The sequence below is a fragment of the Myotis nattereri genome, assembly GCF_964212035.1.
Source record: "Myotis nattereri genome assembly, chromosome: 1".
In the NCBI taxonomy this organism is placed as follows: Eukaryota; Metazoa; Chordata; class Mammalia; order Chiroptera; family Vespertilionidae; genus Myotis; species Myotis nattereri.
The window spans coordinates 230977529-231005063 of NC_138075.1; the positions used below are offsets into that span (position 1 = coordinate 230977529).

Consider the following 27535-nt stretch of genomic DNA (forward strand, 5'->3'; position numbering starts at 1 on the left):
AGGACGGGAACTCTGCAGGGATGACCGCAGACCCAAGCACCCGGAGGAACATTTAAAGCCTTGTGACTGAACACGTGGGAAGGGTCCATCTCGGGAGGAGCCGTAGCTGCAGGCGGAGTGGCTTCACGGCCTGGGGCCGGGACAATGCGCTGCCCAGGAGGATGGCAGAGGCAGCGGCTGACTAAGCTCCGCCCTCTGCGCCCCACAGTTGACCTTAGGGACCCGCCTGTGGCTCTGGCTTATGGGATGCAGGAGGGAGGGTCACTTGCAGCAGCCCTGGGGCGGGTCCACCCTTAGCCCTGACCCCTCTTCCCTGAAAGCGTCCCTCCTCCCAGGGCCATCCCCCAGCTGGGGTCCTGGACAGAGGGAACAGACCACAGCTGCTATGCCACCAGGAAATGGGAGTGCGGATTAGCTTATTAGCCAGAGAGCTGAGTTAATCCTGCTCTCCAGTGTGTGAGGCGTTATCACCATTGGTCCACGCATGGTCCCTCTGGTATTTTATCCATCCCTCATATTGAGCTTATCTACCCACCGCCCACCCACCATCCATCCATCCACCATCTGTCCTCCCAGATCCTGTCTTCAAGTTGGACTAGCCTTCCAGTACCTGCCATCCCAGAGCACCTTAGAAAGTTGTGGGGGAGTGCGGGAGACCGTGCATAACAGCACGGGCATGAAAGTGCACCAGGAACGCGGAAGGCCATGGGCCTGGGCGGTCAGCAGGGCTGTGGCCAGCACAAGATGGCTCCTGCTGTGATGGCGACGGCCCCAGCGTGGGGCGTGCAGGAGGCAGCCAATCAGTGGCTCGAGGTGATTTCCTGACCCCATAATCTTGTTCACTAAACGTTACTGAGCTTTCCTGACCTGTGTTCTCTCTGCTCTGCCAGCACGCAGCCCTCCTACAGGCCATCCGGAGCCACCACGCAGGGTGCGGCAGGGGGGCATGATAAGAAGTGAATTTTGCTTTTATGAATTCAAGTTCAAAGTAAGGGATTTAATTTGCTCACTGTTACTTGAGGCCACTAAGCAATGTTTACAGCATTCAATGATTTATAAAAAGAAATGTCGCAAACCAGACTAGAAAAAGAGCAAACTAAGCCAAGCAAGCAGAGAAAAGGGAATAAATAACAAGAGTGGAAGCCAGCGAAACAGAAAACAAAAAATAAAGAAAATGATAAAACTAAACACTGTTTTTAATGATCAAAAATATTAACCTGCAGCCAAACTGATTTTTAAAAAAATATATTTTATTGATTTTTTTCACAGAGAGGAAGGGAGAGAGAGGGATAGAGAGTTAGAAACATGGATTCAAGAGAAACACCATCAGCTGCCTCCTGCACACCTCCTATTGGGGATGTGCCTGCAACCCAGGTACATGCCCCTGACCAGAATCCAACCCGGGACCCTTCAGTCCGCAGGCCGACGCTCTATCTGCTGAGCCACACGGGTCAGGGCCAAGTTGATTTTTAAAAGCACACCACACAGCCCTTGCCCATTTTCTCAGTGGTCAGAGCACTGGCCCATGGACCAAAGGGTCATGGGTTTGATTTCCATCAAGGGCATGTGCTGTGGTTGCAGGTTCCCCAACCCCAGTACGGGTGCAGGCAACCGATCGATGTGTCTCTCTCACACTGATGTTTCTCTCTCCTCCTCCTCCCTCCATCCCTCTCTCTAGAAATCAATGGAAGAAATATCCTCCAGTGAGGATTAAAACAAAAATTAAAAAAAACACCACATAAATGACCAGTATCAGAAATGAAAGAGGGAATTTCACTACAGACCCTAGAGACATAAAAGAATAAAAAATTTAAAACATTTTATTCTTTCAGCTTTACTGAGGTATATTTTTCATACAATAAAAGTAACAGCTTATAGAGAAATAATGTAGACAACTCCATGCCAACAAATCTAAAAATGTGATGGAGAAGTTCCTCAAAAGATACTAACACTCCTTCCAGAAAAAAAAATATATCCCTATACATGTTCTTAAAATTAAGTTTGTTAAAATCATCCCATAAAGAAAACTTCAACCCCAGATGGCTTCACAGGTGAACTCTGCCAAATCCTTAAGGAAGAAACAATGCCCGCTCCACAAGTGCTCAGAGAGAGCAAAACGCGAGGGAGGGCCTGGCCAGCGTGGCACGGTTCAGCGGGGGAGCGCAGACCTATGAGCCAGGAGGTCAGGGTTTGAATGCTGGTCAGGGCACAGGCCTGGGTTGTGGGCTCGATCCCAGTGTGGGCTGTGCAGGAGGCAGCCGATCCATGATTCTCTCTCATCATTGATGTTTCTATCTCTCCCTCTTCCTTCCCCTCTGAAATCAATAAAAAAAAAAAAAGTATATTTTAAAAAATGAGGGAGCCCTTCCCCACTCATTTTGCAAAGTTAGCACCCCAGACTCTGACAGGAGATGACAACGGTACAAGCAGAGAAGGCGGTTCTCAACCTGTGGGTCGTGACCCCTTTGGGGGTCAAACGACCCTTTCACAAGGGTCGTCTAAGACCATCAGAAAACACATATATAATATCATATTGTTTTTGTGATTAATCACTATGCTTTAATGATGTTCAATGTGTAACAATGAAATTGGGGGTCACCACGACATGAGGAGCTGTATTAAAGGGTCGCCGCATTAGGAAGGTTGAGAACCGCTGCTATAAATAATACCTCGCACTAACACAGACACAAGTCCTCAAGGAGGTAACAGCACACTGGCCCCCCCCCCCCCCCCCCCCCCCCCCCCCGCTGCCCCTATGGAAAGGGTAGGCCGTCAGGACTGCACCGGTCTGCCCGCCCCTACTCATCTGAGCGAGAACGGGCCTGGGGCTGAGCACTTCCTCACCGGGAGGCCCTGTGCTGGGCTCGTCACTGTGTGGGAATGTCTTCCCTCTTCCAGCTCACTGTGCACCCCATGGCACCTGGCCAGCCCTGGGTGTCTGTGCTGGGGGTGGGGGGGCTTCTGCTGCAGCACAGGAGGGGTGCACCTCTGCTAATGGCCATGAATCAGCTGCTGGGGGCCTCCTGGCTTTGGGGGAGCAGACCCCGCGATGGGCTGTCACGCCTCAGTGTGGGTGACGCCTGACCCTGCTCTGTGCTCCTGTGGGAGAAGTACTTGTCCTCCTCCTGGTCACAGGCATCAGAGGCTGTTGGCCTGACAATGACCAAGTGGGACTTATCTCAGGAGTGAAGGTTGGCTTAACACGGACACTCGATGAACGTCACTCACCACAGTAACAGGCTGAAAAGGAAAACCATACAATAACCGCAACAGATACAACAATAAAATAATTTTGCCCGGCTGGTGTGGCTCAGTGGTTGAGCTCCGACCCATGAAGCAAGAGGTCACGGCTGGATTCCCTCCAGGCACACCAGGGTTTGCACCCACGATCCCCAGTGGGAGGCGTGCAGGAGGCAGCTGATCAATGATTCTCATCATTGATGTTTCTATCTCTCTCTCCTACCTTTTCCTCTGAAATCAATAAAAAAATATTTTTTAAAAGAGTGTACTTAAAAAAAAAAGCAAGCCACGCAAAGCACCCATTGGTCCGAAGGACTCAGGCACCGAGGAGTCAGTAGCCAGTTACTCTTCCGAGAGTCCATGCGGAGATCGCACACGGGGAAGGCAGGAGCGGGTGAGGGTGGCGAAGGGAGCCCCTGCGACAGAACAGCCCAGGACGCGCGCACCAGGCGCGAGGCTGGTGAGGGGAGGGACAGGGAGGGGGTCGGGGCACAAGTGTCAGGGAAGGTGGGTGCCGGGGAGAGATGCTGCTGCCCAGTCCAGCGTGGCCGCGCTGCGCCCGAGGGTTCACTGCGCCCGAAGCCAATGGGTCCGGCCGCAGCGCACTGCAGCGCCGGATGGAGAGGCGGCTCCATGCTGCTCCATGGAGCGGGCTGCGAACCTTGTCGCCCTGGAAACCGAAACAGTCTTTGGGAGGCAGCTCCTAGTCGCTCCGCTCACGCGCAGGGGCGCACGCTGACGCCCTGGCCTTTCCAACTGTCCACCTTGTGCGCAGGGGGCTCAGGATCCCACGGCCCCGGGAAGTCACCCGCGGGCGGCGGGCGCTCTGAGGCCCGCAGTCCCCGCTGAAAACACGGCGGAGCCCGCTCCTTCCCGCGGCGGATGGTGTGGGTGGGAGGCGGGCGCGGGCCCGCGCGCTGCTGGGCCACTGCTCACCGGCACCGAGGACGCTCGCACGGAGGGGGTCCCCACCGCAGCCCTCGCACGTGGGAGGCAGGACGGAGGCGTGTGCTCAGAGCCCCCCCGCACACGCCCCTCGCCGCAGCTCGCCCGCCTCCTCCGATCGGCGCAAAGCTATTTACGCTGCGATTAGCCCGCGGGTGAGTCATGGCTCCCGGCCTCCGACTGCAGCGCGGGGACCGCGCTGGCCCAGCCGCCGCCCGAGGTTCCTCCGAAGGCCGTCCGGAGGCGCCCCATCCCAGACCTTTCAGGAGGAGCATGGAGCGCCCTGAGGGCGCGGGGACCACCTCACACCCCCGCCTCCTCTCACCCACGGGCATCTCCAGCCCCACCCCAGTCGCGCTCCGACCGGGGACCGCCTTCTAATGAATTAACTCACAGCCTCACCCGGGAGACGGGCTCATCGAGGTTCTGCCTGAGGCCTCACCTCCACTCACACCCCATCACCCCCCGCCCCCCGCATCCAGACTGCCGCTCATCCCCCTGGCCCCCGGGCCCCTCCCCCGGGACCCCTCTCCCTCCACCTCCTGCGCTCAGGCCCCCAGCCCCGGGCCCCTCCCCCGTGCCGCCGCCCCTGCCGGCTTCCTCGGGGTCGTGGCGCTGCAAGCCGGTGGCCGTGCAGAGCCGCGAGCCTGTCGCCTGGGGAGCGCAGACGCAGCTGCTCGGGAGGTGGGAGGTGCGGGGGGTGGGGCCTGGGGGCCTCCGTGGAGCCGGGCGCTGGAGGGTGGCCTTGCCTAAGGGGCCGAGGGCGCCCGCACCCGGAGGAAGGTGGGGAGACGCGCGGGGGCCCTCTCCTCTGGGAGCTGGCCGAGGGGCGTCCGAGGGGCGGCGGGGGCCGGGGGCGTGGGAGGGCGGGGCCGCGGGCCGGGTGCGGGGAGCGCAGCGCCCTGGGCGGGGCGCCGCGGGCTGGGGAGGGGGCGCGCTCGCGGCGGGTCTCCGCGCCGCCTGGGTTCCCGGCGCGGGGCGGCGGCGGCGGCGGGAGGCAGAAGATGCGGGCTCCGGCGGCGGCGGCGGTGCGGGCCCGGGAGGACGCGGGAGGATGAGGGGGAGGCCGGCGGTCCGGCCGCGCGGCGCCGGGAGGAGGCGCAGGCGGCGGGGGCGGCGGCGGGCGGCGGCGGGCGCGCGGGGTGCGGGCCGGCTCGGGCGCGGAGGATGAAGTGGAGCGTCCGCGGGGCCTGCGCCGCGCTGTCCGCCTGCCTCCTGCTCGCCTGCGCGCTCAGCGCCGCCGCCGTCGGCCTCAAGTGCTTCTCGCTGGGCTCGGAGCTCCGCGGGGAGCCGTTCCGCCTCGGGGCGGCCGCTGGCGCCTTCTACTCGGGGCTGCTGCTGGCCGCCGGCCTCTCGCTGCTCGGCGCCGCCCTGCTCTGCTGCGGGCCGCGGGCCGCGCCTCTCGCGGGGCCGGGCCCGCGACTCGGGGTCCCCGCCGCCCCGGCCGGCGCTCCGGAGACCGCGCCGGGCGCGCCGGGGGCCGCGGCCGAGCCCGCGGGGCCGGGGACCAGCCAGAACCTGCTCCTGCTCGGCGCCCTCGTCTTCATGCTCGGGGTCCTGAGCGCCTTCGCGGGCGCCGTGATCGACGGCGACGCCGTGTCCCTCGTGGAGCGCAAGTACTCCCACTACTGCCTGCCCCCGCGCGCGCCCGCCTCGGCCCCGGCCCCCGGCCCCGCGGCCCCCGCCCCCGGCCCGGCCCCCGGCGCGCCGCGCGCCCGCGCCACGCCCGCCAAGTGCCGGCAGCTGAAGGACTACCAGCGCGGCCTGGTGCTCTCCACCGTCTTCAACGCGCTCGAGTGCCTGCTGGGCCTGCTCAGCCTGCTGCTGGCCAAGACCTACCGCGCGGCGCGGGCCGGGCGCGGGCGTCGCGGACGGCGGGGAGGCCGGGCCCCGGCGCGGCCCCGCGGCGGCTCGGGGCTCCGTGCGCCGCCGCCCGCTTCCTGGGTGCGGCGAGGCCGGCGGGGCCGGCGGCTGCAGCATCGCCCGAGCCAGGCTTCCATCCTGGCCCCGGAGGAGTCGGACTTGTCCGCCCCCGGCGACTGCGCGGGCTTCGCGGCGCACCACGCCGTCTCCTACATCGACGTGGGCGTCGTCCGCGCGGCGGCCGAGGCGGGGGTGGAGGTGTGCTGCGGAGGGCACCCGTCCGTGGAGCTGCCGGGGTACGCGCCCTCGGACCCTGACCTCGACGTCTCCTACCCCTACTGCTGCCGGCCTCCCCGCGAGACGGCGCGTCCCTGGGAGCCACGACGCGCCTGCTGAACCCCGATCCCGGACGGACTCGCGGGCGCCTCCCCAGCCACCACCAACGCGAGGGGCGCGGGGCGCGGGGCCGAGCCAGGCGTCGCCTCCCTCCGAGTACCCCCGCCGCGAGCCCGGCCTCCAGTGTTACCGTTTCTGTGTCTGGGAGGTGTCTCTTCGCCGTGTCTATCCGTATCCGGATTCCATTTTCAAGTTTACAATAAATGTTCGGGGTCAGCGCGCCCCCACCGCACTTCTCTTTGGCAAGTCCCTTCCCTGGGCGAGGCTCCCAGGTCCCCGGTGCGAGCTGGCGGGGGAGGAAGACCCCCCTCGGAGCGGACAGAAGGACAACTTCCGGAACGAAAGACAGGACGCACCGCCGCCGGCAACACTTTGTACACGGATGTGCCTGCTTTTGTCGAAACTTTCTTACTGTAAAGCTCCATAAATGGTGACGATGTTTGGTAAATTAATTGCAATTTAAAATTGGTGAGTTCCTTTATTAAATTAATTGCTATGCCATTGGAGTTAGAAGATGTCTACGCACAGGTCAGTTTGGGGGGCAATGGCTGAGTTTACCAGACGTCAGTCCCCGCAGCGCGCTCCGCTCCGCTCCGGGTGGACTAGCCCAGCCTCTCTCTGAAGTGAACGTTTCCTGTGCACCAGGCCCCAAACAGTTCTCTTTTTGGAAACTGGTGATGAGGTTTCTACTGCAAAGCTGAGCTTATTTTTGGTTAATGCATATGAATTTCCAATTCTATTTTGGAAAACCACAGGCCTAGTTTTTCTGGCAAAGGTTATTTTCCTGTTGATGAATTCATTAATTTGGTCATTTGAACATTATGCCATTTTATTTAACATATACCCCTTCGCTTTGATGTGAAGGCCATAGTTTTAAATCATTAGGTTGTATGTTTACACACACAGTGTGAAGTGCATTCCACATGGTGGTGCGGTGAGTATCCATCCGACCTGGTGGGTCTCAGGGAAAAGGGGAGTCCGGCCAGAGCTGGGGTGTCAGGCAGGTGTGCGCTGACTCTGAACTTGCTCAGAGGAGAGCCCCACTCTGACGGAAGGGTTTGACCTCCTGCAAAAGAGGTGGGGACATCCCGGAGTGAAGGTCACCTCTGCCAGAGAAAAGTGAAAGAAATGTGTCACATATTCATGTTTGGGGTCCTCTTCATTGTGAAAAAGCACCCAGGTTTGGGGAGGGAGGTGCTTCCCAAGTGCAGGCTGTAGGGCGAGACCTGACCTCAGCTCCCCGGTGCCCCGCCCTAAGCCCGAGATCCCCTGGACCCCTGGCCACCGGGGCTCTGGCCAGGCCGGGCTGCCCAGCTGCAGCAGAAGCTGTTAGGGAGGCGTGGCGGCCTGTCGCCATCCAGCAGCCTGACCTCAGTGACTGTAAGACATCCAATCAAAGAGGCAGCGAGCCAGCGTCCTCTGCAAAACATGGATTCCGCCTGAGGAAGAGCCCTTCACGTCCAGGCTACTCGGTTCTCACCCACAGGCCACTGCAGATGCTTGTCCAGATTAGCCCTCCGGATGCAGCCAGGCTGAGGCCATGGCCCGAGCAGTGCCCGCGCCGGTCCTACGGCCTGACCCCTCTCCGTCCCCACACCAGCAGCCCCCTGGCCATCAACCTAAGGCAGCGAAAGTGACTCTAAAAACACTTCTCTATCTGCCCAAGTCCAACCAATCAGGCCCTGCCAGCAGTTCCCACTTCCGGAGCCGGGCCCCCGCCTGTGGGGTCAGCTCAGAGCTGCAGGGGAGGTGGCCCGGTTGGTGTGACAGGACATCAACCTCAGACCCTTGTTCTCTGAGGTGCTTCGTTCTACACCGTTTGTGCAGTTTGCATGTTGGATGCCTTCTACGTCAACACCAGGGGCCCCCCTGCAGTTGCAGACTTTCTAGAGCTGGACCGGGCAGCGCTGGCGCAGGGCCAGCAGCTCCTTCTGCGTGGGCGTCTGGCCAGGCCGCAGGGAGCGCCTGGGTCACATAGAAGTGAACTTCAGGCAACAAAAAACCAGGTGACACTTTTCAAGATGCAAATGTTTCTAACGTCACGAATACTCGTAGCCCCACGCAAGACCATGATGTGGGAAACAGGCTTCATTTTTTAAAGTTTATACAGGAAATGAAACCCCAAAAATCCCCAAGCTGAAGTTGTTCCAAAGCCAACCTCAGGGAACAAGTGGGGTCTGGAAGCTTTGAGCCTCCTGGGCTCGGGACCAGCTTCCTGGCGTGGGCTCCAGGCCCCCAGCCCTGCGGCCACGCCCTGCGGCCACGCCCACAGCCACGCCCCTCCCCTGCACACTGTCCACATCACCTGCTTTCTGAAAGTGTCAGTTGTTTGGAATTGACTCTTCAGAAGACAAGCTGATTCTCGGACCTTCCTCAGAGTGGGTCCTTCTCGTGGCCCGTGGAGGCCGCCCCAGGAATTTAGGGTCACAACGAAATACCAAGATTAAACACATCTTAGAGTTTTTACATGGCTTGATGCTGAGTGTATAAGTAGTTTTATTTTTTGTTAGTTTTTGTTTTCGTGAATATTCATCAGAGGATACTTTTCCATTGATTTTTAGAGAGAGAGAGAAAGACAGAGAAACACATCGATGGGTTGCCTCCTGCACACGCCCCGACCGGGGCCTGCACAGGGAGGAGCCTGCCACCGAGGTACGTGCCCTTGACCAGAATCGAACCCGGACCCTTTGGTCTGCTGGCCGACGCTCTATCCACAGAGCCAAACCGGCGAGGGCTGGCTGTATGTTGCTTTTTTAAACATAAAGGTTGTTTACCTTTAAGAGAATAATTTAATTAAGATAACACATGATGTGGTCGCCACACAAGCCAGGCTCTCTGAAGACAGGTGGACAGCCGTGCCCGGCCTCAGGCTCCTGGGCTGCCACCTGTTCCTTCGTCAGAGCAGCTCTGCCCTGCCGCACAAATCTGAACCACACAACTACGTTCTGCCTGGAATGCAATGAAACAATCCGTTAAGGTAGGGATCAGTCCGGTGGTTTTGTGTGAAGATGGGGCTGCTGGTGATTAAATGTTTATTTAGTGCCATGACCCAGCACACTCCAACATGCACACAGATACAGTACATACACTCCTCAAGTGCACACGCATGCACGCAGGAGCACACACGGGCATACACATGAGCCCCCGTGCGTGTGTATGCACACAAGAGCACACATGCACATGGGAGTGCATGCAACTGTAAAACCAAACAGTGCACACACAGGCTGCACTCATGTGCACTCACACATGGACTGCCGCCTAGGCATGTCTAAGGCCAGGCCAGCAGCACTGCCTGGGGTACCCAGGATCCCGGAGAATCTGAGGGGAGTGGCCTGGCTGTGGACTGCCCCCCGGGCACAAACACCAGAATGTGCATGTAGGGAGCATGACTCTGAGCACGGCTGGTGGTTGAGCTGCAGGCTGGCCCACACTGGGTCATGGGAAGGTGGGACAGGCCCGTGGGTGCCCACGCACCCGAATGTGTGCACAGACCGGCACAGCAGATCGCACTGGAGCTGCACTAGCGTCTGGAACAGTGGTGGGGCCAGGCCGAGTCCCGGGGCCCCTGGGTGGGTCTGTGTTGCACAGACATTGTGCGTGGTGGGGGCCGAGCGTCGGGTCACCTTTGGGTTGTGCTACCCACGGGACCAGGCTGTGCCCGCAAGGTGTTTCTTGCCCCAAAGCACTGTTTCTTCACCAAGACTGGAAAGAAATTAATACCTGACAGAGACCTTAGGAAAGTGAGTCCTGGCGCATTAACTGAGTGCAAGTGCGATGGACCTGTGGGCCATTTTAAACTCAGCCACAGAGACAAAAGCTCATGTCAGCTGGTTTACCTTCCAGATGATCTGATGTCTTTGCTTAATTTGCTACTTTTCAGCGCAGTGATTGACGGGAACAAAACACCAGCAAAAGGGAAGAAAGTTTAACTTAGGAAAACAGTGTGCACATCTCCTGTCCCCAGTCTGAATTCTCCTCGCGACTCCTGGCTGGCCGAGGAGAGCGGGCCAGCCCTTCAGGGAGCTGTGTTTGCAACAGTTTTCTTAAAATCTCTGCGGTGAGTGGGAGTCTGCTCACAGCGTGAGTTTGCCACTTTATGTGCCCTGGTCCTCAGCAGGAAGTCTGAGATCCGACGCCACAGAGCAACACCTGCCTCCCCACCCGTATCCACGTGGCTCTCCTCCTGGCCCTGCAGACCTTGTGCTGTGGCCAGACCTTCCTGGGTGTGCTAGGGGCCGGAGGGCCAGCAGGTCAGTGGGTGAACAGAGGCTGCTCTGGCCGGGTGCCCCTGCCTGGGCCTGCTCAGGGCACGGGAGGGGCCCACTCTGCCTGCCTGTCTCCCGTCACCCAAGCCTGGGCTCGGCCTGTGCACCTGTGAGGTCTTTTTTGTTGTTGCTGCTAATCCTCACCCAAGGTCATTTTTCATTGATTTTTAGAGAGAATGGAAGGGAGAGAGGAGGAGAAGGGGGAGAGAGAGAGAAAGGAAAGAGAGAGAGAGAGAGAGAGAGAGAGAGAGAGAGAGAGAGAGAGAGGAGGGAAACATCAATGTGAGAGACACATTGATTGGTTGACTCCTGCATGCATCTGGAACAGGGCCAGGGATCGAACCCGTAACCTACGCATGTGCCCTGACCGGAATCGAACCCGAGACCCTTCAGTCCACAGGCCGACGATCTATCCACTGAGCTAGACCTGCTGGGGCCATTTTAAATTTTAACAGTTTAAAATGTTGCCCATGTTTGGTCCACATTTCTCTCTTAGTTCTTATTTATTTATTTATTTATTTATTTATTTAAATAAATCTTTATTGTTGAAAGTATTACATATGTCCCCTCTCCCCCTATTGCCCCTGCCCCCCACCCTCCACCCCCAAGCCTTTACCACCCACTGCTGTGTCCTTGGGTTATGCATTATGCATACAGGTCATTGGTTGATCTCTTCACACTGCCACCCTCCCCTGCCTTAGTTTTAAAAACACTTTATTGTTGAAAGTATTACCCATGTTCCCTTTCCCCCCCGTTGACCTCTCCCAGCCCACCCCTGCCCCCCCACCCCAGGCCTTCACCACCCTAGTGTCTGTGTTCCTGGGCTATGCATATACGTATACAAGTTCATTGGCTGATCTCTTCCCACCCGCCCACCCTCCATAGATCCAAAGACAGAAGCACGGAACGGACTGTCAAATCTTAGTTCTAAATCTAGAAAATGTTACGGGAGCAGTTTGACTACCACCTCAGAGTGGTTGTGGGTTGTTTCCAGGGAGGTTTTTCTGTTGTTGCTAATCCTCACCCGAGGATATTTTCCCATCGATTTTTAGAGAGAGTGGAAGAGAGGTGGAAAGACACACACAGAGAGAAACGTTGATGGGAAAGAGACACCTCGACTGGCTGCCTCCCACATGTGCCTTGACCAGGGGTTGGGGATCGAGCCTGCAACCACGGTAGGTGCCCCTGATGGGAACTGAACCTTCAACCCCTCAGTCCTCGGGCCGACGCACTGTCCATGGAGCCACGCCGGCTCGGCCCAGGGCGGGTCTGTGGCCCCATCACCCCGGGCGTGTCTGCCCAGGCCTTACAGGTGCTCTGCACGCTTCCCAGCTGCGCATGATGGTGCCGTCTGCACCTCGTCTGGTGCACCAACATTATGTTTTGGGGGTTATTATTATTTAAATATATTTTTATTGATTTTTACAGAGGAAGGGTGAGGGATAGAGAGTTATAAACCTCAATGAGAAAGCTGCCTTCTGTACATCCCCTACTTGGGATCGAGCCTGCAACCAAGGTATATGTATGCCCTTGACCAGAATCGAACCTGGGACCCTTCAGTCCGTGAGCCGACACGACACTCTATCCACTGAGCCAAACTAGTTAGGGATGTGTGGGGATTGATTTGAGGGGCCCACCTCCCTCAGCACCCCTCACTTGTCTCCTGTTGGCTGCTGTGCGGTGGTACCTCACTGTTCGCACCTGCCTTCCCAGTTACTGGGGGAGGTTTGTGCTGTTAGCGTCATCTGCACCCTGGTTCTCCGACTTTAAAAAACAACAGCTTGTTGCTTACTTACTGATTTCTCAGAGCCCCTGACACATAATCTGTCTGGGCACCCCTTTGGGGTTTGCAAATACCTTATCCCAGGGTTTTTAAAATCTGTTTGTGGTATTTTGTCAAAAAGTAAATCACATTAATCTTTTATTGCTTGTCTTCCCTTTTCTTGCTTAAGAAATCCTCCCTACCCCAATCTTTTATGCTTCCTTTTCTTATAAAAGTCTTACAGTTTTGCTGTCATATTTAGGTCTTTTATCCACCTGGGAATTTATCTTTTTTTATAATGTGAGGTGAGATCTCATTTTTTATCTTTTGTTATATGTATGTGTGTGTGTTCATCTATCTGTATCTATACACATCTGTCATCTATCCATCATCCACCATCCACCATCCATTACCTCTCCATCTCCTTTATCAGTTTTCCTTTATTGTGTGGATAGCTACTTTCTCTAGCACCCCTTCTCTTTTATCACGGTAAGCCAACTATTTCAGTGCTTTATGAAGCCTATTAATATTAAGCTGTTTGTAACATATCTCACGTAATGATATTCTATATTTACACAATTTTTCTTTTGTTCTTTTTTTTCTGTTGATCCACGTATCCCACATCTTACTTCCCCCAAGTGTTGGCCTTGGCCCTTTCCATATGCGTTTCTGGTAAGACTGCCGTGAGCTGCGCAGAACGGCACAGGATGCAGACTGGCCTGGCTTTGGGGGGTTTGCTCGTTAATTGGGGTAGAATGCCATCATTACAAACTTGAGTCCTTCCATCTCTGGGTAGAGCTCTCTCTTCACTTATTTATGTTTTTAATTAAGTTTAATACTTTTCTCTGTAAACACCTTGCTTGGCTTTTGTTAGACTTTCCCGAGATGCATTTTCATTTTTGTGGCCATTGTAAATGTTGTCTTTTTAGAAACTGCATTTCCTATGTGCCTGTTGCTGGTCTAAAGACTATTGCTGACCTGGTATAGTGACCTTGTGCCCAGCAACACGCCAAACATTTCTTTACGGTTCTAATAACTTGTCTGTCTCCGATGTCATTGGTGATCAGTGATGGCTCTGTGTCTGGCTTCCTGGTCCCCTGCCTGCGTTCTGGGCGCACGCTCTTGCTGAGCCCCCCAACACGACCGGCCTGGGGGTGGGGACGAGGCCCTCCTCTTGGGTCTACCTTCAGTCTTGAGACATGGGGGCTGCCCCTCTGAACACATGAAGGAAGCTTCCTTCTTTGGCTAGTTTGCTAATAATTTGTTGTTGTTCCCATAAGTGGGCATTCAATTCTAATGTGAAAATTAATAAAGGGAACCTCAAATTGCAACTGGAGTGGGAAGGGCCGAGAGAGGAAGCCCCACTTTGTCAATGGCCCCAGGTGCAGCTTTTTTCCGGCCCAGCAACAGGCTCAGCCAATGAAAACGCTGCAGCTCAGCAATGAGAAGCCGTGGCCACCTGACCTCCTCCTTGGCGGAGTGAACCTGACTTTTTCTCTTGCCGATGCTGTCCGGCACCTGCCCGTCCTGTCCCTGGAGGTGTCTGCCTGGGGGGTGAGCTGCAGCCCAGTTCATGGACCATTCACAACCCACGAGTCCCCACATTTAATCAGTTGGGTTTTGTTCTTAGCACTGTCAGTGTCTTTTTCCCCGTTAATTACTACGATCATTTGTTTTCTGTGGTTAAGTTACACTAATACATATTTTGATGTAAATCAAACCAATACTGCATCTGATTGAAAAGTCAGTGATGGTTTTGTTTCCCCCTCCAACTCTGTATTTCCACCACTTCCTTTGCTAATATCCATTTTTTTTTTTTTTGGAAAAATGGTTGCATTGCTATTCTGTTATTTCCATTTTGGACAGGATTACTGGTTTCTTCCGAGTGAGCCTCAAGATTAGTTTTCTTACCCTCACAAGTTGACACACAACCTTCTCTCCCCACCCTCCCAAAGAGCGTTGGCATTAACAAAAGTCAGTATTCTACTTTATTAAGATCATGGCCATTGCTCACAGGTGAGGCATATGGTGGTCCGTGACTGCATGCTTGTTTCTAGGAATTTGTACCCAAGCCATCCCTAACTTTTGACAGAGATGAGAACATGCTGTCCTGATTCAGACGTGCCCACAAACCCAGAACTTCTCTTCCTGTGGCCTCCCTCCGGACACGGCTCTGTGGTCCCTCTCCCAGCCACCGCCAGGGACCTGCCTGCAGCTGCACACGGCACCCAGGGCTCTGTGAGCGGCACGCGGGGCTGAATTCCTGCCAAGAGATGCTGGTCACGAGTTTACAGCAGCTTTACTCATAACTGCCAAAACTTGGGAGCAAACAAGATGTCGCTCACTAGATTCTTTCACTGTGTCCACCCAGACAGTGGAACAGTATTCAGCACTCAGAGGAAATGAGCTATCAAGCCATGAAAAAACGAGGAGGAACCCTAAGTGCATGTTACCAAGGGAAAGAACCCAATATGAAAGACGACATATGATGGGATTCCAGATATGTGACATTCGGGGAAAAGAAAAACTATAGGGTATCCCCCCAAAATGTATACACACACTTTGAGTAGTTATAAAGGCAGTGTTTACTAAAAGACTTTTCATTTTCAGTTGGATGTAAGGGAGGACGGGACATGGCCAGACCAGCAGCAGCCAGTGATGCAGACTCCGCTGCACAGAATCCCACGGCAGACGCTTCACGGACGCTGTGGGAACAGAGCACGCCGGGTGGCCAGGGCCCGTTGGAGTGCGGCAATCTTCATCGAAGTGTTCACGGCCAAGATGCTCTACGCAGGCGCAAGGTACAGCACTCTCACCGTGCACCGGGCAGGCGTACCCTTCTCTAACCCAGATCGCTGCCACTATTTGGCAGAAAGCCTCTTTCGTCTAAATAGTATTAAAGGATGTTACCAAGCTCCTGAGGCTGTGAGCTTAGATGCAGCTGCTATGAGAGGCTGTGGGTCTAGAGCAGCGGTTCTCAACCTGTGGGTCGCGACCCCTTTGGGGGTTGAACGACCCTTTCACAGGGGTTGCTTAAGACCATCGGAAAACACATATATAATATCATATTGTTTTTGTGATTAATCACTGTGCTTTAATTATGTTCAATTTGTAACAATGAAATTGGGGGTCACCACAACATGAGGAGCTGTATTAAAGGGTCATGGCATGAGGAAGGTTGAGAACCGCTGGTCTAATGGCTCCTTGTTAGCAATGGCTACATGGCCACTGGCTCCTACAATAAAGACTCTCTTACGTATTCATGACTTGTCATACATAGCTTCTCTACCACCCGGTGCCCCAGAAGGTCCAGCCCCAGGCAGAAGGGCTTGGACCTGACAGTTGGCATAGTAGGGCAGGGTCAGGACCTACTTGGAGCAGTTGGCAGGATGGAGCAGTGAGTGCTTTCAACAATAGTACGGCGAGCAGGGTTCAAGTAGGACTTGCTCTGACAATTGGCACTGTGAGCAGGATGTAGGAATAAGTACTCCAATGTGCCGCGCCAGCACAGCCAAGGGTGATCTGAGTAGGGGGGTGAAAGGATTGAGAAAAGACAGACAAGAGAATGAAAGCTGGGTCTCGGTGGGACGCTGCCTCCCTGATGAGGAGACAACGCCGGCGCCCACAAGCCGTGTCTTTATTTTATAGCAGATGCCACGAGGCAAAGTAGGGGCATGATCACGTTGTTTACAGCATTCCTGTGAGTTTCAACCTCACTCAACTACAGGCACCCGAACTCTATCACAAGGCACGCGGGGCCACGTGTTCGGACCATAGGTTCACGCTTACAACCACAGCCGCTGGCTATGATTGTGCTGGGAGGGCCCTGCCCTCCAGCTGGGACTTGCACGTGGCAGTGAGAGGACCCTGTCCTTTCATTAGTCCGAGGCTGGAACCTGGCCAAACACCGTACCCGCGCCCCACACTCCAAGAATTAGACCTTGCTCTGACAGATGTAAAGTTCAGAGTCCACATCCATGAATCCTCTTTGAAAAAGATTCAAAAATAGAGGAAAGAAAATAATAGTAAGCAGCGTGGAAAGGCCTGGGGGTGAGCTATGAGTGACTTATCACAGAATTAAAACTGACCAGTTGTGTAGATTACAGCACAAAATTGATGTCATAAATTGTGGTAATAATCCTATAAAAGAATGTGTAAGTGGGGGAAGGAAGAAAGGGTGTGTGATAATTCTGTCATGTTTCATAGCAAGGAGTCCAGGGATATGGAATAAAATAGGAAAGAGTAGTTAATTTTTAAAATGAACATTTAAAAATATTTTTTCTTTTTTTTTTTTTTTTTTTTTTTTTTAGAAATAACCAAATATTTATTAAAATGGACAATATGAAAAAAAAAATGGACAACTTATGGTGATATATCAATGATAAGAATATCTATCAGAAAAAAACATGAGTTACTTATAATCTTAACTAAATCTCCAAGTATTTATGAAACATAAATTAAAGCACAAAAATGCTTAGAAAAACCAAAGTTTTGTATTAAAATGGAATGTAAATCCATGGTTACTAGGAAAGCTGTGAAGAACAAGGACACATTAAAAGAAGTCAGAAAGCAATTACACAGTGACAGATATGGTCAGTATTATGAGTATAACGACTGTTACAGTTTCATGCACCTGTCAAGATTTATGAAACTCTATACTTAACACATGTCATTTACTCATTATAGCTTTTCAAAAATGGTTCAAGATAAAACAAATGTATGTTCATCTATTTTGGAACAACAGGTTTGGCAACACTATATTCAATCCACATTCTTATCTCCTCTGGGCGAGAGTCTCATGTCAGTGACAAAAAATGTAACAAACAATGAAGAACTTTCCCCCAAACCCACTGGAATGCTGACTGGGTCACAAAAGCCACATCCCTGGATGAAAGACAGTCTTTGTCTTCATCTTTGTTTTGCTGCCAGTGCACCAATGGGTCTGATGGGAACATCTGAGAAGCTACAGGAAGCCACAATAGCTACTGATTATATTCAATGACAATGACTGCTCCACAGAAGATAAACATGCCTGGAGTGGCTCAGATATGTGTACACACAGCTCTTGTAGTTTTTTTTTAAAAAAAGCCAGGATGCACGTTTAGGTGAGGACCATTCCATCTAATGGGCTACACTCTTGTCCAACAACAATTAGGTCTGTGTTTCTGCAGTGAAATGGTTTCCCCTACTTGCGATGGTCCTCAAACCAGTGACCAACACCCATGAAATTGTAGGCATTAGGGCACATGGCCCTCTGCAACACCTGCGCAAGTGATTCCCTTCAAATGTATTGTCATCCCTTGAAAAGTAGGAATAAATTCATGCTACAAGAAGACCTACTTGAGGCTGTCACAGCTACGCCCTCTTTGGACTGATCTCTGTGTCTCAAAGCATCCAGAACATCACATGAGGACTAGAGAGTCCAGAGTGCTTCCTAGAAAAACATGGGCAGCAATGTAAATTTGGCAAAAACTGCTAAGGTAATTTCTGTACCATAATGTTTCCCCAAGGGCAAAAATATTTCAGACCCCATAAACGTTTTTCACCTCATCATGCTTGGAAAGCGCAGATCTCATTATAAACTAATCCATATAGTAAACAGCACACCCAAGATTAAAGAAGTCTTAGGAAAAAGCCTTCATTATTTTACAAACCAAAGAGACATGAGTCCGGCAGTTCTTCTATTGATGACTTAGGCATTCAATAAAGTCATCACTGACATCTTCAGAAAGTGTGTCCCTGAAAATGGCAGTCCCTCTGCAACATTATGTTTCCTGGGGCCAATAGTAATCAGTCCTATGTGGAAGCTCATGACAGGGAAACAAGAACTAAGGGCTCAGGTATTCCTCATTTTCTTCAACAAATTAGACAACAGAGTTAGCTTCCCTGGGCACAGGAGGACGGTGACTGATGCCATCTGTAGGGACCTTATAGGTAGTTCAGGTGAAATACCTTCAGCAACAGAAATATGCAGTGACATAGATCTGGCTGGACATCTCTGTATGATAGAACGTGCAACATAGATTCATATGATACCAACATAAACAAACATAACAACAAAGTCACTTGAGGGGACATTTCATAATGTAGGTGATTACATGTATGAGATACAATTCAGTCTAATGAGACTTCACAAACTTTCTTATACTATTGCTAAGATGGAACTAAGAAACATTTCCTACACATCTAAGATATTTCTCACATTTGGTCTCTTTTGTGCATAGTCAATTAAAAAATTTGGCTGAGATATCTCACATTAACTGGACTAATAATGGCTTTCTCTGGTGTGAAATCTCTGATGATATAGGAGATGATCGCTCCTGGTAAGAGATTTCTCACATTCATTGCATTTATAAGGCTTTTCGCCTGTGTGAGCTCTGATGACAAAGCAGGTATCTGCTAGTGGTAAAAGATTTCCCACATTTACCACACTCATAAGGCCTTTCTCCAGTGTGAACTCTCTGATGAAGGTGAAGATCACTGCTCCTGGTAAAAGATTTCCCACATTCACTGCACTTGTACTGACTTTCTCTGGTGTGAAATCTCTGGTGACACTGAAGTCTATCAATCCTCATAAAAGATTTCCCACATTCACTGCATTTATAAGGCTTTTCTCCTGTGTGAATTCTCTGATGCCGATGAAGGGTAGTGCTAGTGGTAAAAGATTTCCCACATTCACTGCATTTATAAGGCTTTTCTCCTGTGTGAATTCTCTGATGACAATAAAGGGCAGTGCTCCTGGTAAAAGACTTCCCACATTCACTGCACTCATAAGGACTTTCTCCAGTGTGAAATCTCTGGTGACAATGAAGTCTGTCAATCCTCGTAAAAGATTTCCCACATTCACTGCATTTATAAGGCTTTTCTCCTGTGTGAACTCTTTGATGACGATGAAGTTCACTGCTAGTTGTAAAAGATTTCCCACATTCACTGCATGCATAAGGCCTTTCTCCAGTGTGAAAACTTTGATGGTAATGGAGGCCACTGCTATTGATAAAAGATTTCCCACATTCACTGCACTCAAAAGGACTTTCTCCAGTGTGAAGTCTCTGGTGACAATGAAGGCTATCAATTCTCTTAAAAGATTTCCCACATTCACTGCACTTGTGTGTCTTTTCTCCTGTGTGAACTCTCTGATGACGATGAAGGGCAGTGCTACTGGTAAAAGAATTCCCACACTCACTGCACTCATAAGGCCTTTCTCCTGTGTGAAATCTCTGATGACAATGAAGGCTATGCATCGTCGTAAAAGATTTCCAACATTCACTGCATTTGTAAGGCTTTTCTCCATGTTCATAATGAAAGCTGGAAAATTTGGTAAAGTAATTCCCACATTTACAGCACAGAAAACACTGACTTCCAGCATGGACACACTTGTCCTGAATAAACATGTGATTGCAGCCAATGACTTTGTTATATTTTTTTCTCCTTTGGAACTTCACCCCACATTTCAACATATCTTCTGGCCTATTGCTGGTCTCAGCAGCCTTTAGGTGGAGATGTCCTGACTCAGTAAGGACACCCTGCCCCACCTCCCCACAGGTGACATGATTCTGGGACACCCGGAAATTGCAGCTCTTTGCAAGTGAGATCCTGTCCACACCTCTAATGAAAGTCTGCTCTCTCACATGCTGCTGGTGAAATTTTGTACTGAAATAAAATCCTTGTGCACATGCCCCACACCTCAATAGTATCTGTCTGTGTTGCTCAGTCAAGTGGAAAATCTTTCCCAAGACTAGCCCACATCTCTCACAGGGGTGGCTCTCCTCAGAAGACAAGGCTAACTTGGGAATACTTGCCTGTGACACTCTTACAGAAACCTTCTGTTCAGTGGGTGCCTCCACATCCTCTGTTCCACAGCAGCAACCCTGGGAGGATAGAAGTTCAAAGTTCTCCAGCATCACATTCAGGTACAGCTGTCTCTGACCCTCATCAAGGAAGCTCCATTCCTCCCTGGAGAAGTACAGGGCAATGTCCTCAAAGGTCACGCCAACCTCAGCCCGTCTCCTCAGCACCCGCCGGGCCATTGCCCTCTGTGGGCGGAGCTGGGCGGGAGGGGCGGGAGCGGCGGGAGTAGAAGCCGCTGCAGGAATGGAGGTCTCTGTCCCGGACCTGGCGTGGGTTTCGGCAGTGATTCCGAACTTCAATCCCACGTGTGCGCTGTGAGCACCACTGCAGGCTCCACCATTGGCTGTGAGGCGGGGAAAAACACTCTCCAGTCTTCTCCTCTGGACTGTGTAACAAGGAAATCCCGACCTCCTGAGACAAAAGGGAGCGAAAACAAAATCTAAGGGTCTAGCCTTCAGAACCAGAAAAAACGGAAACGCCTTTTCTCTAAAAATATTTTTTCTTAAATTGTTAGGAATCTTTTATGAACTAATACTTCTTGTAAGAAGGAACAGTTATCCAAAGTTCAGCACTTTCTCTTTTTCTGTTAAATTCAGAAAAATTGCATTAAAAGCTCTGGATTAAAAATAGCAATAGAGTGGAGCCTGCCGGGCGAATGCCCGAGACAGTTCCCTGAGTGTCCATGATTGCTGCTCTGGGCAGTGATAGTTAAAAATACTCTTGCCCTCATCGGTTTGGCTCAGTGGATAGAGCGTTGGCCCACGGACTGAAGGGCCCCAAGTTTGATTCCGGTCAAGGGCATGTACCTTGGTTGTGGGCACATCCCCAGTGGGGAGTGTGCAGGAGGCAGCTGATCGATGTTTCTCTCATCGATGTTTCTAACTCTCTATCCCTCTCCCCTCCTCTCTGTAAAAAAAAAAAAAAAAAAAAAATCAACAAAATATATTAAAAAAAAATACTTTCTTTAAAAAAATGTTTTTGCCCCAGCTGGTTTGGCTCAATGGATAGAATGTCAGCTTGTGGACTGAAGGGTACCAAGTTTGATTCCGGTCAAGGGCACATGCCCGGGTTGCAGGCTTGATCCCCAGTAGGGGGAGTGCAGGAGGCAGCCGATCAATGATTCTCATCACTGATGTTTCTATCTCTCCTTCTCCCTTCCTCACTTAAATTAATAAATATATATATTTTAAAATGCGGTGTTTTTGTTGTTTGAGTATTTATGATTAAAAAATTACAATGATACCAAGTCATTATTTCTTAAAAAGAGGGGGCAGACCCTGGGGAGGCCAGGAATCGAGGGAAGAGAGAGGAGACAAGGTGGCAGAGGTTGAGAGAACTCGCTCATTCCTTCTAGATCACACTGCTCTTAGAATCGGAAGTGTTCAAGGGGCCGGACTGTGAGTCCTGTGGTGACTGTGGAGGAGGAGTGCCTCCTCCAGGCGCCCGGAGGCAGGACCATGACATGGATGGAACCCCACCTGCAGCTGTGCCGGGCCCTGGTGCAGCAGATGTCGCTAGGAAAGCCCGTTCTCGCCTGAAAGAATGACCAGCGAGGGCTCGGGTTTGGGGTTGTGGCAGTCATTTCCTTGAGAACCAAGGGACTGTTGTTGCAAAGACAACTCAGTAAGAGCTGATGAACGCTGAGTTTTCACACTAAGTTAAGAGTTTGGACACGTGCACCTGCCCCTCTGCTCCCGGCACTCGGAGCTCTGATGGGCTGTGGGCGACGGGACGAGTGGTGTGTGGCTGTGCATCACGACCCGTGTTGCCACGTCATTCTCCAGATGAGAGTGTGATGGAGCCACCCCGGGGGCGGGTTCCCTCAGGCACAACCGCGCAGTGCAGTCCGGCGCAGCCCAGAGCCGGTCACAGTGTGGCTTCAGACTGCACAGCACAACGAAGCTTCCTTTTCAAAATAACTTTATTTTGAAGAAGTTTAAGTCTCACAAGAAGTTGCAAAAACAGTACAGGAATCCTCGTCCCACACCCCAGCTTCCCTGAGGCATTTAAAGCTACAGGACTTGTTGACACCAGCGTGAAGCTCAGTGCACCCACTCACCGCTTGCCTCTGGCGCACCTTCGAAAGTTTCAGTGCAGCATCAACACAGAACACCCACCATGACCACAAATGGACCCACACCCTCCTGTCCGGCACCAGGCGGTGTGCCCCGCACCTGCACACAGCACAGCAGACTGAGCGCAGAGCCCAACCGTCCCCACCTGAGCCAGACACTCAGGAGATTTGCAAAAATATAAGATAATGCCACTCTTGCCTTGACCGGTTTGGCTCAGTGGATAGAGCATCAGCCTGCGGACTCAAGGGTCCCCGGTTCAGTTCCAGTCAAGGGCATGTACCTGGGTTGCGGGCACATCCCCAGTAGGAGGTGTGCAGGAGGCAGCTGATCTATGTTTCTAACTCTCTATCCCTCTCCCTTCCTCTCTGTAAAAAATCAATAAAATATATATAAATAAAAGATAATGCCACTCTTCTTGCTAATTTTTGTGTGTGGAAAGTAGTTATTTTTCTTAAAAATATATTAAAGTTTATATCTTTATTTTTAAATGAATAAATTGTTTTGAAGTGTCTGTTTTAATTTTCAATGCTGTCAGTGCTGACAGCTGTGACCCCATGAAGCCGAGGTCCGGGGCCCTCGGGTCGAAAGGGTCGAGCCTCTGAAGGTCGCACACGCGACACCCTCGCCACCTTGGTATGCACCATGTAAACACACAGGGTTGGTCACAGCCTAACGCATCCAGAGGCAATCAGACGTCCAGCAGTTTCCGTAGTGACTGTCCACAGGGGAATAGGATTCATATTCAAATTAAGTATTTTAAAGTGACCTTTTATTAGCCACTTACTACTGAACTCAATGTCAAGTATAGTCGTCCCAGCAATTGGAGCTACTCACCCACACTGTAGGACTCACCTCTTCTTTTTAGAATAATCTTGAACTTACACCTACTTTTATGAATCAAACCCATGAAGTAAACAGTAGCTTTAACAATGCGCTACTTTCCCAGCGTCTGCCTTGGCGCCGGCCCGGTCCACGGCGGTGAAGCCCAGGCAGAGGGCGGCTGTGACGAGCAGGTGCATGCCCTCGTAGAGGAGCTTCGGGGAAAACACGCTCCATATGAACAGGTGGTAGCGCAGGGCCGTCACCAGGACGACGTAGGCGGACACCGGGACGGAGCTGAGCAGCGCGTAGCAGAAGCAGGCCCGCCTCAGCGCCGAGCCCCTGCGGGGAAAGGGAAACGGGTTAGTGCGCCGCGCTCCGTCCCGGGAGCATTAAGTGACTGACGTTTGTATTTTGAAAACGAGGTAATTCTTGCTCCTGGGCCTGGTCAGTCTGGAGGGCAGAGGCGCCTGAGGAGATGAGGCTGCGGGCAGATACCTCCTGTCACGCCACTTCACGCCCTATTTTGCAAAAGTATCTATTTAAAAACGATATGCACACACTGCAATACTATCATGTATTTTATAACTTATAGACAATGAAAAGAAAACCGCACAAGACTATCATCAACTATACGCCAACAAACTGAACAAACTAAGAAATGGATCAACTCCTAGAAACGTACGATCTTCCAAGTCTGAGTTAAGAAGAATCTGAACAGACTGCTAACTACTTATGAAATCAAAGCAGGAATCAAAAAACTCCCAACAAACAAAAGTCCTGGACAGGATGACTTCACAGGTACATTTTAGCAACACTTAAAGAATTATTCACATGCATTCCTCTTAAACTATTTCCAAAAATTCAAGAGGAGGGAAGGCTCCCAAGCTCATTGTACGTGGCCAGCATCATCCTCATTCCAAAACCAGACAGAGACACTGAAAAAGAAAATTATAGGCTGATATCCCTGATGAACATAGATGCAAAAATCCTCAACAAAATACAAGCAAATCGAGCCCAGCAAGATCATACACCATGACAAGGGCTAAACAGAGCCCAGAAGTGAGCCCAGGCCACATGGTCTAGGACAGAGGTGATGGCAAGAGTGCACACTGGGTAGACAGTCTCTCAATAAAGGGCGCTGGGAACCTGGACAGACATGTGCGAAACATGACGCTCGACCACCAACTTATACCACATGTAAGAACCAGCTCAAAACGGATCCCAGACCGAAATGCAAGATCCCGAGCATTAGCGCATGCAGCTCTACTCTCAGGCACACGCGGCCCCCACCCGCTCCCCGGGACAGGCCGTGACCCCTGCTGCCCCAAGCCCTGCTCTGTGAGGCGGCCTGACTGGCGCTCTGGTTCACTCTCTGTGGCGGCTCCAGACCCGAGCTCCTGCAGCAAGTCCTTGTACGCACGCCGCGGGTCCCACTAGGGATCCAACTGTCAGAAAGGGGACCCCAGGGAGCATGGCACCAACCATGAAGGAGAACTGGGAGAAGCTTCATCGACAGGTGGCCTTGGCTGCCCCCTACCCCTCGCCTGGGGAGTGGGTCCTTCTCAGCCACAGAAACAGGGGCTTCCACAGTCACACTCCAGGGTCACCCCTCCCGTCACCCTGGCAAAGGGAGCTGTGCACTCGAGGGGCGTGGACAGACTGCTGAGGGACAGAGGAGGAGCTGCACCTGTTGGGCTCCCAACTCAGGAAGTTCACCAAGTGGCTGGCCCACAGCACAGGCCCCGCATACGTCGCAAAAGCCGTCAGGAACATGGCCGGGACCTCCACGTAGGTGTTCAGGCCCACGAAGCCCGCCGAGATGTCCACCGTGGCGATGTTGTTGGAGTTTCCCTGGAATGACATGGCCACACTCACAACATGGCCATGTGACCGTGAGAAGCCAGGAGCCCCGGCTGCCCGCCCACCCTCCTGTCCTGGCTGACCCCGGACACACTTCCAAAGATGGCGAGGAGCAAGTGCCAGGTCTGATCGTGGAGAGACTCTACAGACGGAAGTCTCTGATGAGCTGCAGCAAGGTCTGCCTTTCCTCAGATCTGTCTACTTCACACAGACACGTGACACACCCTCCCCCCAGGACCCTGCCCAAGGGCTGGAACCCGGAGGCCACGCAGCCCAGGGGCCCTCGCTGGAGGCTGAGGGTTGACGCTGGGCTCTAGGGGATGAATGACTGAGGGGACAGGCGAGCAGGATGGCCACGAGAGCACAGTCACCGCCTCAGCAGATGAAGCTGTGCGGATGGTCTGGCAGCAGCCATGCCTCACGCAACTGCTGCATCATGTCTTACAGACACACACACACGGCAGGGGCAGCACCACCACTCTACACCGACAGCTCTTTCTCTGAACTAACACGGAAACTTCCCAAAGAAAAACTGAAAGATAAATGACAAAAAGTTACTGGTCTACCCACAAAGATAACGAAAACCTACCTGGAAATAGAAGAACGCTTGACCAAACCAATAGTGCATGACGGTGACCTCAGTGGCCCCGTGCCTCAGGGGCCTCCAGATGAACTTGGTCATCATGGTCTGGATCAAGAGGCTGCACACCAGGACGGGAAGGTTATGTGGTCTGAAGAGCAAGGCTGTCAGGAGCACCAGTCCACTGTACACGTCCCATAGACCTACAGTCTTGACTGGGATGCCTGCAGTGAGGACTTGAGACTTAAGCATGTCTTTGATGCCCGTGAACAGAATGCCGAGGACAAACACATACACGAAACGCGCTTCAATGATGCCCCTAAGAAAAAGCAAAACAAATGGGCACATATTTCCCCACGAAGACTGAGTGTCTACTCAGCTAACAAGCCCCAGCCCCGCCTGCCGGGCACCCAGTGGAAGCCCAGGACCCCTGTGTGTGCACTCCTCTGACAGAGCTGGCGTACAGGAACCTTCCTCCTCTTGTCCGAGGACGACCTGGTACAGCTCTGCCAGGAACAGCCGAGCTCACAAACACTGAGGCACACCTGCACACACAACGGGCTGGTCCACACCATCTGTTGTTGTGGGCAAGTCAGTCAGGACTCCTGATGCTCGACCGTGTTATCTCAAATGAAGAGACGGCACCTACACCCCACAGAGGCGTCCGCGGAACTGACCGAGGGACTGCACGTCCAGTGTTTGCGCAGTGCCTGTTGTAAACTGAACATTTCTGCATGTCACCTGCAGCTGCCTGCAAAGGACACTGTTTATGACAACACGCCAAAGAACTTCATCGTGTGAAACACATATCCCTAAACATATTAAAATAAATTTCATGCCCGGTCCTTTCCAATTTGCAGCCCCACCCAAGCTGTTGCAACAGCTTTTTCATGTGAATAAGTCTGTTCTGGCTCAGGTTTCAGACTGAGAATAAACAAATAATCTTCCCTGTCATAGAAGGGAGTGTAGACAGCCACCATTCTGGCCCGTGTGACTTGCAGCTCCTCTGGTGCCACCATTTTGAAATGGCAAAGGTCAACCCCTTCCTTTTTCCTTTAAATTAGTCAACTATGCAAGACTGGGAGCCTAAGCTCTCCCATTAAGAGTGAGGGACAGATCAGGTGCATGAGCAATAAAAGCCCAAGTGGTCGCTGCTCAGCATGTGCATGCTCCCAGCCCCAGTGCATACACACCTCCTGCAGGAGGAAAGGGACTGCCTTGTTGTCTGGCTTCCGAATGTCCCTTGTGTTCTGCTAGGACCCCTGGTTTTGGGGGATCGACTTATTTCAAAGAAGACTTTCCTGCCCTGACCGGTTTGGCTCAGTGGATAGAGCCTCGGCCTGCGGACTGAAGGGTCCCAGGTTTGATTCTGGTCAAGGGCATGTACCTTGGTTGCGGGCACATCCCCAGGGGGTGTGCAAGAGGCAGCTGATTGATGTTTCTCTCTCATCAATGTTTCTAACTCTCTATCTCTCTCCCTTCCTCTCTGTAAAAAAATCAATAAAATATGTTTTTTAAAAAAAACTTTCCTAAAATCTCTCAAACAAGCAGCAGCCGGTGTCGGCATAACCCATAACTATCAATAAGAGGCCCAAGACCCGGCGCTAGCACCAGCCTACCTTACTTCACAGCTTGCCCTCACCTGGCATTTCCAAGCCCAATACAAGTAACAGCCATCTGCAGATAGCTCTGTAGCTCCTGCAGGGTGGCCCCAGGCAGTGGCTGACTGTGTACCACCCGGGAGGCACTAGACCAGCCGTGGGCAAACTACGGCTCGCGGGCTGGATCCGGCCCGTTTGAAATGAATAAAACTAAAAAAAAAAAAAAGACCGTACCCTTTTATGTAATGATGTTTACTTTGAATTTATATTAGTTCACA

The 27535-nt window shown here is 52.3% G+C and overlaps 2 protein-coding genes and 1 long non-coding RNA gene across 3 annotated transcripts in view; 1 reads left to right on the top strand and 2 right to left on the bottom strand.

Annotated features, from left to right (window-relative positions):
• The first annotated feature begins 5236 nt into the window (after positions 1–5236).
• On the top strand, positions 5237–6943 carry TMEM271 (transmembrane protein 271). Its single transcript, XM_081087853.1, has one exon. The coding sequence runs from the start codon at positions 5353–5355 to the stop codon at positions 6442–6444; it is 1092 nt and encodes a 363-aa protein (XP_080943979.1). The 5' UTR covers positions 5237–5352; the 3' UTR covers positions 6445–6943.
• An 8094-nt stretch (positions 6944–15037) lies between these two features.
• LOC308516773 lies at positions 15038–20861 on the bottom strand. The gene is made up of 5 exons (XR_013995784.1): positions 20584–20861; positions 20271–20424; positions 17812–17905; positions 15844–15993; positions 15038–15257 (listed from the first exon to the last, which is right to left on the bottom strand). It is a non-coding gene; the product is annotated as an uncharacterized lncRNA (long non-coding RNA).
• Positions 20862–22230: 1369 nt separating this feature from the next.
• The window catches only part of PIGG (phosphatidylinositol glycan anchor biosynthesis class G (EMM blood group)), a 28704-nt gene continuing 23399 nt past the window's right edge, over positions 22231–27535 (bottom strand). Inside the window, exons 11-13 of the mRNA XM_081087864.1 lie at positions 25666–25975; positions 24904–25067; positions 22231–23555 (exon numbers count right to left, since the gene is read on the bottom strand). Of these exons, the coding sequence (XP_080943990.1) occupies positions 23318–23555; positions 24904–25067; positions 25666–25975 (712 nt within the window). The 3' untranslated portion in view covers positions 22231–23317. The remainder of the gene's footprint in view (positions 23556–24903; positions 25068–25665; positions 25976–27535) is intronic.

Excerpts from the sequence above, each read along its gene's own strand:
- TMEM271 (XM_081087853.1), top strand. The coding sequence starts at position 5,353 with ATGAAGTGGAGCGTCCGCGGGGCCTGCGCCGCGCTGTCCGCCTGCCTC.